We start from the raw sequence: 12,852 nt of genomic DNA on the forward strand, positions 1-12,852 counted from the left end.
TTTTGTATTGATTATCAGGAGTTGAACGCTCAAACAATGAAGTATAAGTATCCGATTCCGGTAGTGGATGAGTTCTTGGGTGAATTGCATGGGTCATGGCTATTTACTAAACTGGACCTACGTTCTAGATATCATCAGGTCCGGATGCACCCCTCCGATATTGAGAAGACAACGTTCCCCACACATCATGGCCACTTTGAGTTCGTTGTCATGCCGTTTGGGTTATCGAATGCACCCCCCACTTTTCAAGCTCTGATAAATGAGGTATTTAGCCCCTATCTTTGGAAATTTGAGCTTGTGTTTTTTTATGATATTCTCATATATAGCAAGTCCGGAGAGGAGCATTTAGAGCATTTAAGGATTGTGTTTGAATTGTTATGACCACATTAGCTCTATTTAAAACAATCTAAATGTTCTTTTGCAGCTTCACATGTGGCTTATCTTGGTCACATTATCTCCCAGGAGGTGGTCACGGTTGATCCCGAGAAGATTCAGGTTATTCATGATTGGCCATAGCCACAGTCTTGCTCAGCTTTTGGGGTTTTTGGGTCTTGCGGGATACTACCGCAAGGCAACACCCTTGACCTGTCTCCTCAAGAAGAATTCTCTTCTCTGGACTGAGGAGGCCACACAATCGTTTCAGGCCTCAAATCAGCTCTCGTCTCCACCCCTGTATTACAACTTCCTAATTTTGATGAATTATTTGTGATTGAGTGTGATGCTTCTAGCGGGGGCATTGGGGCTGTCTTAGAGCAGCTAGCACATCCTATTGCATATTTTAGCAGACAACTGGCAGTCCGTCATCACAAACTGGAAGCATATGAACGGGAATTGATTGGGTTGGCCAAGACCGTGCAACACTGGTGGCATTATTTATGGGGTTGGGCATTTCTCATCCGCACTGATCACTATAGCCTTAAATTCCTACTGGAACAACGTTTGCCGATGTCGCCACAACAGCACTAGATCAGTAAGTTGTTGGGTTTTAACTTTTCGATGGGATATCATGCGGGGAGATTGAACTAGTCGGCAGATGCCTTGTCGCGATGTTTTGAAAATAAGAAGTTGGTCTATTAGCTCAGTCAGCCGAGATTCCTCATCCTTGACTTGGTGAGAGAAGCACATGCCACTCTTCCTAATTTCCAGGAGCTACACTGGAAAATTTCAGCAGGGACAATGGAATCGAAGTGGTCCATTCAAGATTCACTTATTTATTACAAACAACGGCTTTTTCTACCCCTACTTCCGAGTTGATTCCGGCTATTGTCTCTGCCTTCCATGACAACTCACATGAAGGTATCCAAAAGACGTTGCACAGAATTCTGGCTGACTTTTATTGACTAGCCATGAAGACCTCCATTGCAACTTATGTAGCAGCCTGTTAGGTCTACCAATGCAAAAAAGTCGAGCACTTGAGTCCAGCTGGTCTTCTACAGCTTCTCGCCCTTCCTACCCAGGTTTGGGCCAATATTTCGATGGATTTTGTTGAAGGTCTTCCACTGTCCTTAGGCAAATCAGTACTCTTTGTGGTGGTAGATCGGTTCTCCAAATATGGACACTTTATTCCACTGGCTCATCCTTATACATCTACACGGTTTGCAAAGACTTTCCTGGAGCTGATTGTCCGCTTACATGGCATTCCATAATCGATTGTGAGTGATCGAGATGCGGTCTTCACGAGCACCTTTTGGCTGGAACTCTTTCGTTTGAGTGGTACTAAATTGAAATTCTCCTCCGCATATCATCCGCAGAAAGATAGTTAGACTGACGTGGTTAACCGGACCATCAAGATGTATCTATGGTGCTAGGTGGGCGATCATTTGAGACAATGGGTACAACGGCTACCATGGGCCGAGTACTGTTACAACACTTCATTCCACTTCGCATTGCAATCCACTCCTTTCAGGGTTCTATATGGCCGGGATCCCCTTCGCCTTCTCTCGTATACTCTTGTGTCCAACCGTGTGGACACTATTGATCAGGCACTCAGGGACCGCGATATGCTATTATAGCATATTATAGAATGCCTACGGAGAGCTCAAGTTCACATGAAAGATGTCTATGACAAAGGCCACCGTGAGGTCTCCAACGAGGTAGGGGATTATGTGTGGTTACGCCTCCAACCATACCGCCAGTAGTTCCTTGCGGGACCACCAATCCATAAGCTCTTACCCTAGTTTTTTGGGCCTTTTCCAGTCCTTCGGCTCGTGGGGCCAGTCGCCTATCAACTCCAACTACCAGCCATGGCGAAGCTTCATGATGTGTTTCATGTCTCCCTCTTGAAACCACATACAGGGTCTTCGCCTACATCTACTCTATTCCTCCCACTGGTTGACAATGGAGATGTTTTTCTTACTCCAGCCGCAGTGTTACGCGCACGGTTAATCAATGACCAATGGGGGATTCTCATTCAGTGGATGGATACTGAACCAAAGGCGGCGACATGGGAGCACGTGGACATCTTCAAACAGGTCTACCCAACTTTTGAGCTTGAGGACAATCTCTTTCTCCAGGGGGAGGCAGATGTTGTGGACTCAATGGCACACTGAGTCAGACAACGAAGGAGGCAATAACTCACTGAGTTCATTAGTTATAATTATATTGCTTGAAGTAGGATTTATTTCGAATTTTGTAAGGAGTATGGTTGTAGGGGCAATATTGTTATTGTTTTAGTCCTAAGACACTTATGACGTCAACCCTATTTAAGGGGTAATGAAATAGAGAAAAGACAAGCATTGAGAATTAGGTTAAATAGGTTTGGGACTCACCTTGACGAGTTCTAGGTTTAGAGATCTCCCTTGAGGATCTCGAGGTATAGGTTTCCTCAAAAACCTGCATATTCATCCTCCATTGATCCATACCGAGCAATTGGGGGAGACTTTCAGTCCCTTTTCCAAACCCAAAGAGAGGGTTCTTCCTCCTTCTCATCAACAACTGCTTGAGAGGAATCAAACCTCCCTTACAAAGTAGAAAAAGTGAGGATTTTCATCCTCATCTCACGAGCAGTCCTGGTGCAACTGGGGAGTTGATCACAACAACAAGAAGAAGGTAGTATTCTTACATACTTGTGCTCAAAGTTAATTAAGATAGAAAATTGGCACTCCAATCACGAGCAGCAATCAAGAGGGCCACAAACCCTCTTTTTCGTGATCAAGAAAAGATAAAATCTTTCTCTAGCGAGTTCAGCATAGCTATTGGGGTCTCCTACCCTTCACAGCAACTCGTTAGCATTATCAAAGAGGGAACTTTCCTCATGGCCGAGCACTGCTCAAGAGAAAAGTTCACCTATAATACTTGACGAGGGCAGTACTTCAATATGAAGTGCTGAAGTCTCAAATCCCACGCCGTGTTACTCGATCCATGACCTGGGACCATAACAACATTGTATCATAGCAGAGTAACATGGAGATACATTCAGCAATGAAGAACTTCAAACCAGGATGCAAAAGATAGAGGAAAGCATGGAGACAGCACAACCATTGCTAGGAAAGGTTTGTGGTTTGGATGTAGAGATGAAGAAATTCAAAGACGAGATGAGGCAATTCCTTAGCATGTTAGCTGAGAAGAGGGCAGAAAGGCAGCAGAGCCCAGAAACGAGGGAGGTGACTCAACCGTATAACAGGAGAGTGGAGCAATGGCCTGTGCGCATTGCTGTCCAAGGACCAAAGAATGGAGGCACAATACCAAGGTACACAAAGGTAGACTTTCCTACTTATAATGGTTCAGTGGATCCCTTAATTTGGTTGCATAATTGTGAGAAAAGTTTTTTGAATCAAAGGACTATTGAATGGGATAAGGTGCAACTAGCCTCTTTCCATATGTTAGATGAAGCCCAGGTATGGGTTCTCCGAGTGGAAAAAGAGAGATAAAGGGCTGGATTGGGGTGTATTTTAAAATTTATGCACAATCAGATTTCTTCCTCCCGCCGACTGCAACCCCTTGGGTGATTTCTTCATATTGAGACCAATTGGCTCGGTTGAACTGTATCAAAAAAAATTTCATGAAAAGTTGGCTCATGCTGGTGGGGTGGTATGGGTTGACCAACAGGTCTCATTATTCACAACAGGTCTCACTGAATCTCTGAGGTTAGAGGTTGAACTCCTTTTTCCTCAGGATTTGGCTCGGGCAATGAATTTGGCCCAGGCAAAGGAACAATGACAACAGTTGCAGCAACGTAAGCCGGGTTGGCCAGGTGAAAGGAACGCATCCTCCACTTGGCAAGGGTGCCACCATAATTTATCTCCAGGGACAACCCCTGCATTATCTTTTTCTAGACACAATCCGAATATGGCTCCTGTAGCTGATACACACCCAAGTAATTCTCCACCGCAATTTATAAAAAAATTAACAAGTGTGAAGATGACCGAACGGAGGTCCAAGAATCTATGCTACAACTGTGATGAACAGTACCGGGTGGGACACCAATGTAAAAGGTTATTTTGGCTCGAGGTGGAGGAATCAGATGATCCAGAGGAGATGGATGGGATTATTGAGGAGGAACCAGCGGAGATATCCTTGCACGCTATTGCTAGGCAGAAATCTGACAAAACGACGCAAGTAAGAGCTCAAGTCCTCAACCAGGAATTGGTGGGACTTGTGGATTCGGGCAGTACACACAATGTTTTTCAGTTTAACAGCCGCGCAACACCTTCAGTTACAGATCCTCCCTCATCTGACAGCCACTGTGTCAGTGGCCAATGGGGAGAACGTCCCTAGATATGGGATCAGTAAGGCTGTAACTTTTTCCATTGGCTCTACTTTATTTAATGCTGATTTTTTTGTCATTCCCTTGGCTGGCTTTGATATGGTGTTAGGCATTGAATGGTTGCAAACATTGAGACCCATTATGTGTCACTATGAGCTTTGTTTTGGTCGGTAGTCTAGTGCTCTTGTAGGGCTGTCAGGTGGATAGGGCCCACCGCATTCACACCATCTTCACACAGGAACCGCCTGACAACACTATTGATGGTCTGGTAGAGGAGTTCTCTGACCTCTTCCGTGAGGCTTCGGGATTTCCTCCCTTGAGGTACTGTGACCACAACATTTGTTTAAAACCAGGTTTTGAGGTTGTGGTAGTGCGTCCGTATCGATACCCACACATGCAGAAGGATGAGATCAAGAGACAATGCCAGGAGATGTTACAACAAGACCTTATTCGTCCGACTCAATCCCTATTCTCTTCACCAGTCTTAATTGTGAAGAAACATAATGGGACATGGATGTTTTGTATTGATTACCGGAAGTTGAACGTTCAAACAGTGAAGGATAAGTTTATGATTCCGGTAGTGGATGAGCGCCTGGATGAATAGCATAGGTCGTGGCTATTTACTAAACTAGACCTACGATCTGGATATCATCAGGTCCGGATGCACCCCTCTGATATTGAGAAGACAATGTTCTCCACACATCATGGCCACTTTGAGTTCGTCATCATGCTGTTCGGGTTATCGAATGCACCCTCCACTTTCCAAGCTCTGATGAATGGGGTATTTAGCCCCTATCTTCGGAAATTTGTTCTTGTGTTTGTTGATGATATTCTCATATATAGGAGCATTTAGAGAATTTAAGGGTTGGTTTTTTAATTGTTACGAGCACATCTGCTCTATTTAAAACAATCCAAATGTTCTTTTGTGGCTTCGCATATGGCTTATCTTGGTCACATTATCTCCCATGAGGGAGTCACGGTGGATCCCGAGAAGATTCATGTTATTCATGATTGGCCACAGCCACAGTCTTGCTCAGTTTTACAGGTTTTTTTGGGTCTTGCGGGATACTACCACAAGGAAGCACCCTTGACCAGTCTCCTCAAGAAGAATTCTTTTCTTTGGACTGAGGAGGCCACACAATCGTTTGAGGCCCTCAAGTCTGCTCTCACCTCCACCCCTGTATTACAACTTCCTAATTTTGATGAATTATTTGTGGTTGAGTGCGACACTTCTGGTGGGGGCATTGGGGCCGTCTTACAAGAGCAGGCACATCCTATTGCGTATTTTAGCAAACAACTGGTAGTTCATCATCACAAATTGGCAGCATATGAACGGGAATTGATTGGGTTGGCCAAGGCGGTCCAACACTGGCGGCCTTATTTATGGGGTCAGGCATTTCTCATCTGCACTGATCACTATAGCCTTAAATTTCTTCTGGAATAACGTCTGACGACGTCGCCACAACAACATTGGATCAGTAAGTTGTTGGGTTTTGACTTTTCTATGGAATACCGTGCGGGGAGATTGAACAAGTCTACAGATGCCTTGTCGTGGCGTTTTGAAAATCAGCAGTTTGTCTATTCTCTCAGTCAGTCGAGATTCCTCATCCTTGACTTGGTGAGAGCACCACATGCCACTCTTCCAGATTGTTGAATTTATGGAAAAGTGAAACACTTCATTGACATCAATAACCTGTTGTAATCAGAGTACATGAACCTCCTTTTATAATAGAGGAAGGTAGTAGAGTCTAATTAAAATAAAACTACCCTTCTCGCAAATACACCCAAACTCTAACACTTAAGTAAGTCTTAACATAATTAGGTAACTGAATATTGATAAAAGAGAAATATAACTTAAACTAAAACTCTTCTTGGTCATGACCCTTAGATAAAGATACTTTTGTGAGTGCTTCTTGATCTTCCAACTGATGTGATAAGGATGTCAGCTCATGGTAATCATGAGAAAAGTTCACCTATAACCCTTGACGAGGGCAGTGCTTCATTCTTAAGTGCTGGAGTCTCAAATCCCATGCCGTGTTACTCGATCCATGGCCCGGGACCGTAACAATATTGTATCAAAGTTGGGTAACATGGGGGATACATTTAGCAATGAAGAACTTCAAACCAGGATGCAAAAGATAGATGAAAGCATGGAGGCAGCACAACGATTGCTGGGAAAAGTTTGTGGTTTGGATGTAGAGATGAAGCAATTCAAAGACGAGAAGAGGCAAGTCCTTAGAATGTTAGTTGAGATGAGGGCAGAAAGACAATAGAGCCCAGAGACGAGGGATGTGACTCAACCGTAGAATAGAAGAGTGGAACAATGGCATGTGCGCACTGATGTCCAAGGATCACAGAATGGAGGTACAATACCTAGGTACACAAAGTTAAACTTTCCTACTTATAATGGTTCAGTGGATCCCTTAATTTGGTTGCATAGATGCGAGAATTTTTTTTGAATCAAGGGACTGTTGAATGGGATAAGGCGCAACTAGCCTCTTTCCATATGCTAGATGAAGCCCAGTTATGGGTTCACTGAGTGGAAAAAGATTGACCAGGGCTGGATTGGGGTGCATTTAAAAATTTATGCACAATCAGATTTCGCCCTCCCACCCATGGCAAGCCCGTGGGTGATTTAGTCCTATTGAGACAAACTGACTCGGTTGAACTGTATCAAAAACAATTTCATGAAAAGTTGGCTCCTGCTGGTGGGGTGGTATGGGTTGACCAGCAGGTCTCATTATTCACAGTGAGTCTCACTGAATCTCTGAGGTTAGAAGTTGAACTCCTTTTTCATCAGGATTTGGCACGATCAATGAATTTAGCCCAGGCAATGGAACAACAACAACGATTGCAGCAATGTAATCCGGGTGGGCCAGATGAAAGGAACACATCCACCACTTGGCAAGCGTGTCATCATAATTCATCTACGGGGAAAACCCCTGCATTATCTTCCTCCAGACACAATCCAAATACGGCTCCTATAGTTGATACACGCCTTAGTAATTCCCCACCTCAATTTATAAAATAATTAACAAGTGCGGAGATGGCCGAATGGAGGTCCAAGAATCTATGCTACAACTGTGATGAACAGTATCGGGTGGGGGCACCAATGTAAAAGGTTATTTTGGGTCGAAGTGGAGGAATCAGATGATCCAGAGGAGATGGATGAGATTATTAAGGAGGAACCACCAGAGATATCCTTGCACACTATTACTAGGCAGAAATCTGCCAAAACGATGCAAGTCAGAGCTCAAGTCCTAGACCAGGAATTGGTGGGACTAGTGAATTCGAGCAGTACACACAATTTTTTTGAATTTAATAGCCGTGTTGCACCTTCAGTTACAGATCCTCCCTCATCCAACAGCCACCGTGTCAGTGGCCAATGGGGAGAAAGTTCCTAGAAATGGGATCATTAAAGCGGTAACTTTTTCCATTGCCTCTACTTTATTTAATGCTAAATGTTTTGTCATTCCCTTGGCTGGCTTTGATATGGTGTTAGGCATTAAATGGTTGCAAACATTGGGGCCCATTCTGTGGGACTTTTTGGCTTTAACTTTGAGCTTTGTTTTGGCCAGTAGTCAAGTGCTCTTGTAGGGCTGTCAGGTGGACAAGGCCCACCGCATCCACACCGTCCTCACACAGGAACCATCTGACATCACTATTGATGGTCTAGTAGAGGAGTTCTTTGACCTCTTCCATGAGCCTTCGGGATTGCCTCCCTTGAGGTAAAGTGACCACATGATCTGTTTAAAACCAGGTTTTGAGTTGGTGGTAGTGCATCTGTATCGATACCCACACCTTCTGAAGGATGAGATCAAGAGACAATGCCAGGAGATGTTACAACAGGACCTTATTCATCCCAGTCAATCCCCGTACTCTTCACCTGTCTTAATTGTAAAAAACATGATGGGACATGGATTTTTTGTATTGATTACCGGGTGTTGAACGCTCAAACAGTGAAGGATAAGTTTTCGATTCCGGTAGTGGATGAGCTCCTGGATGAATTGCATGGGTGTCTATTTACTAAACTGGAACTACGGTCTGGATATCATCAGGTCTGGATGCACCCCTCCGATATTGAGAAGACAACGTTCCCCACACATCATGGCCATTTTGAGTTCGTCGTCATGACGTTTGGGTTATCGAATGCACCCTCCACTTTTCATGCTCTAATGAATGAGGTATTTAGCCAGTATCTTTGGAAATTTTTTCTTATGTTTTTTTATGATATTCTCATATATATCAAGTCCGGAGTGGAGCATTTAGAGCATTTAAGGATTGTTTTGAATTATTATGAGCACATCAGCTCTATTTAAAACAATCCAAATGTTCATTGGCGACTTCGCATGTGACTTATCTTGGTCACATTATCTCCCATGAGGGGGTCATGGTTGATCCCGAGAAGATTCAAATTATTCATGATTGGCCACAGCCATAGTCTTGCTCAGATTTATGGGATTTTTGTGTCTTGCGGGATACTACCGCAAGGCACCACCCTTAACAAGTCTCCTCAAGAAGAATTCTTTTCTCAAGACTAAGGAGGCCACACAAGCATTTGAGGCCCTCAAATCTACTCTCACCTCCACCCCTGTATTAAAAATTCCTAATTTTGATGAATTATTTGTGGTTGAGTGTGACATTTCTGGTGGGGGCATTGGGTCTGCCTTACATTAGCAGGCACATCCTATTGTGTATTTTATCAGACAATTGGCAGTCCGTCATCACAAACTGGTAGCATATGAACTGGAATTGATTGGGTTGGCCAAGGCGGTCCAACACTGGCAGCCTTATTTATGGGGTCGGGCATTTCTTATCCGCACTGATCACTATAGCCTTAAATTCCTACTGGAATAACATCTGACGACATCGCCACATCTGCACTGGATCAGTAAGTTGTTGAGTTTTGACTTTTTGGTGGTATACCGTGTGAGGAGATTGAACAAGTCGCAGATGCCTTGTCGTGGCGTTTTGAAAATCAGAAGTTGGTCTATTCTCTCAGTTAGCCGAGATTTCACATCCTTGACTTGGTGAGAGAAGTGCATGCCACTCTTCCTGATCTCCAAGAGCCACATTAGAAAATTTCAGCAGGCACAATTGAATCGAAGTGGTCCATCCAGGATTCACTTATTTATTACAAACAACGGCATTTTCTACCCCCTACTTCCGAGTTGGTTCCAGCTATTCTCTCTACCTACCATGACAGCACACATGAGGGTATCCAAAAGACGTTGCACAGAATTCTGGCTGACTTGTATTGGCAAGCCTTGAAGACCTCCATTACGACTTATGTAGCAGCCTGTCAGGTCTGCCAACGCGACCAAGCCGAGCACTTGAGTCCAGCCGGTCTTCTACAGCCTCTCACCCTTCCTACCCAGGTTTGGGCTGATATTTTGATGGGTTTTGTAGAAGGTCTTCCACAGTCCTCTGACAAATCAGTACTTTTTGTTGTAGTAGATAGGTTCTCCAAGTACGGACATTTTATTCCACTAGCTCATCCTTATACAGCTACACGGGTCTCACAGACTTTCCTGTTGCAGATTGTCCTCTTACATGGCATTCCATAATCGATTGTGAGTGATCGAGATGCGGTCTTCACGAGCACCTTTTGGTGGGAACTCTTTTGTTTGAGTGGTACTAAATTGAAATTATCCTCCGCATATCATCCTCAGACAGATGGTCAAACCGAGGTGGTTAATCGTACTATTGAGATGTATCTACGGTGCTTGGTGGGCGATCGTCCAAGAAAATGGGTTCAATGGCTACCATGGGCCGGCTACTGTTACAACACATTGTTCCACTCCGCATTGCAATCCACTCCTTTTAGGGTTCTATATGGCCAGGATCCCCCTCACCTTCTCTCGTATACTCCCACCCGAGTGGACGCTATTGATCAGGCACTCTATTGTGGACTCAAAAGCACACCGAGTCACACAATGAAGGAGACAACAACAACTCACTCAATAGGATTTATTTCTTATATTTCTTTGAGTAGGATTTATTTCTTATATTGTTTTAAGTAGGAGTTGTTTCTAAGTACTTTATATGTAAGGGCATTATGGGGAAGTATTGTAACCCTAACCCTAAAAATCCTTGACGTGATCTATTTAAGGGAAATGTATGAATGAAATAGGTAAGCTTTGAGATTTTAGAATAACCTAGTCTAAACAGGTTGAGATAACCTCTTGATCTCGAGTTTAGGGTTTACTCCAAAAATCCAACCTATCCTTCACCCTCCTTTGCCATCCATCTTCACCCAAATTCATCCCTCATCATCTATACTAAGAAGAGGAGCTTCCTGCCCCTTTTCCTAGCTCAAAGAGAGGTTCTTACCTCATCATCAACGTCAACAACAAGCTTGGTTCAATTCCCGCTTGACGAGCAGCAAAGAAAGGAGAATTCTGGTTCTTTCACGTGAAGGATTAGAACCACTCTTCTTTCTAGAAAAACATCATGGAAATAGAGCAAGGGAAGCCGTCAACATGAGCCAAGGCTGTCCCCCTAAGCTGGGCCTTCAAGTCCTAGAACGAGATGTATCAAATCAGGGTTGAAACCCTGATTTACGTGAGCAAGAACATGTATTCCTCCCTTATCTCTCCACCTGAATTAATTCCATTCTGGCTATAACTTTAGCACTAGAATGAGTTCATAAAAAGGGAGACTGATCACTGGTGGAAGATTACCCAAAGAAGGGATCTTTAACCCTCCTTACCGAGTCCATCAACTCAGTACCAGTGCTGGATTCACAATTGCCACGCCGTGTTACCGGATCCATGACTCGGGACCATAACACACTCACGGACTGCGATCTGCTATTACAGCATACTACAGAACGCCTACGGACAGCTCAAGTTCACATGAAAGATGTCTATGACAAAGGCCACCGTGAGGTTTCCTACAAGGTAGGGGATTATGTGTGGTTACGGCTCCAACCATACAGCCAGCAGTTCCTTGCGGGACCACCACGACATAAGCTATCACCCAAAATTTTTGGGCATTTTCCCGTCCTCCGCCTCCTGGGGATAGCCGCCTATCAACTCCAACTGCCAGCCACGGCCAAGCTTCATGATGTGTTTCATGTCTCCATCTTGAAACCACATACAGGGTCTCCGCCTACATCTACTCTATTCCTCCCACCGGTTGACAATGGAGACGTTATTCTTACACCAACAGCAGTATTATGTGCATGGTTAATCAATGACCAATGGGAGATTCTTGTTCAGTGGATGGATACTGAACCAGAGGCAGCGACATGGGAGCACGTTGACACCTTCAAACAGGTCTACCAAGCTTTTGAACTTGAGGACAAGCTCTTTCTCCTGGGGGAGGCAGATGTTGTGGACTCAATAGCACACCGAGTCACACAACGAAGGAGGCAATAACTTTCAGAGTTCATTAGTTATAATTATATTGCTTTATGTAGGATTTATTTCGAATTTTGTAAGGAGTATGGTCGTAGGGTCAATTTTGTTATTCTTTTAGCCCTAAAACACTTATGACGTCAACCCTATTTAAGGGGTAAAGAAATAGAGAAAAGGCAAGCATTGAGAATTAGGTTAAACAGGCTTGGGACTCACCTTGACGAGTTCTAGGGTTGGAGATCTCCCTTGAGGATCTCGAGGTATAGGTTTCCTCAAAAACCTGCATATTCATCCTCCATTGATCATCACTCTTCATCCATCCTCCATTGATCCATACCGGGCAATGGAGGGAGACTTTCTATCCCTTTTCCAAACCCCAAACAGAGAGTTCTCGTCAACAGTAGCTAGAGAGGCATCAAACCCTCCTTACCGAGTAGAAAAAGTGAGGATTTTTATGCTCATCTCACGAGCAGTCCTGGTGCATCTTGGGAGGTGATCACAGTAGCAAGTATTCTTACATACTTGTGATCAAAGTTAATTAAGATAGAAGCTTCGCACTCCTATCACGAGGAGATCTCAAGAGGACCGCAAACCCTCTTTTCCGTGATCAAGAAAAGTGAAGATCTTTCTCTAGTGAGTTAAGCATAGTTGTTGGGGTCTCCTACCCTGTACAGCAACTCGTTAGAATTATCAAAGAGGGAACTTTCCTCTTGGCCGAGCACTGCTCAAGAGAAAAGTTCACCTATAAACCTTGATGAGGGCAGTGCTTCAATCTTAAGTGCTGGA

The 12,852-nt window shown here is 44.1% G+C and overlaps 2 protein-coding genes across 2 annotated transcripts; both read left to right on the forward strand.

Moving 5' to 3' along the window:
• Window positions 1-2,048: 2,048 nt before the first annotated feature.
• LOC137959462 (uncharacterized) lies at window positions 2,049-2,549 on the forward strand. The gene is made up of 2 exons (XM_068806832.1): window positions 2,049-2,093; window positions 2,178-2,549. The coding sequence occupies exons 1-2, from the start codon at window positions 2,049-2,051 to the stop codon at window positions 2,547-2,549; spliced, it is 417 nt and encodes a 138-aa protein (XP_068662933.1).
• An 8,929-nt stretch (window positions 2,550-11,478) lies between these two features.
• On the forward strand, window positions 11,479-12,087 carry LOC137959463 (uncharacterized). The gene has a single exon (XM_068806833.1). It carries the CDS (start codon window positions 11,479-11,481, stop codon window positions 12,085-12,087), a length of 609 nt encoding a protein of 202 aa, XP_068662934.1.
• The last annotated feature ends 765 nt before the right edge of the window (window positions 12,088-12,852 follow it).

This window comes from Aristolochia californica, unplaced genomic scaffold (assembly GCF_029961685.1).
Source record: "Aristolochia californica isolate CCGP_79_NKW_82.1479 unplaced genomic scaffold, dmAriCali1.0.hap1 SCAF_3, whole genome shotgun sequence".
Taxonomy (NCBI): domain Eukaryota; kingdom Viridiplantae; phylum Streptophyta; class Magnoliopsida; order Piperales; family Aristolochiaceae; genus Aristolochia; species Aristolochia californica.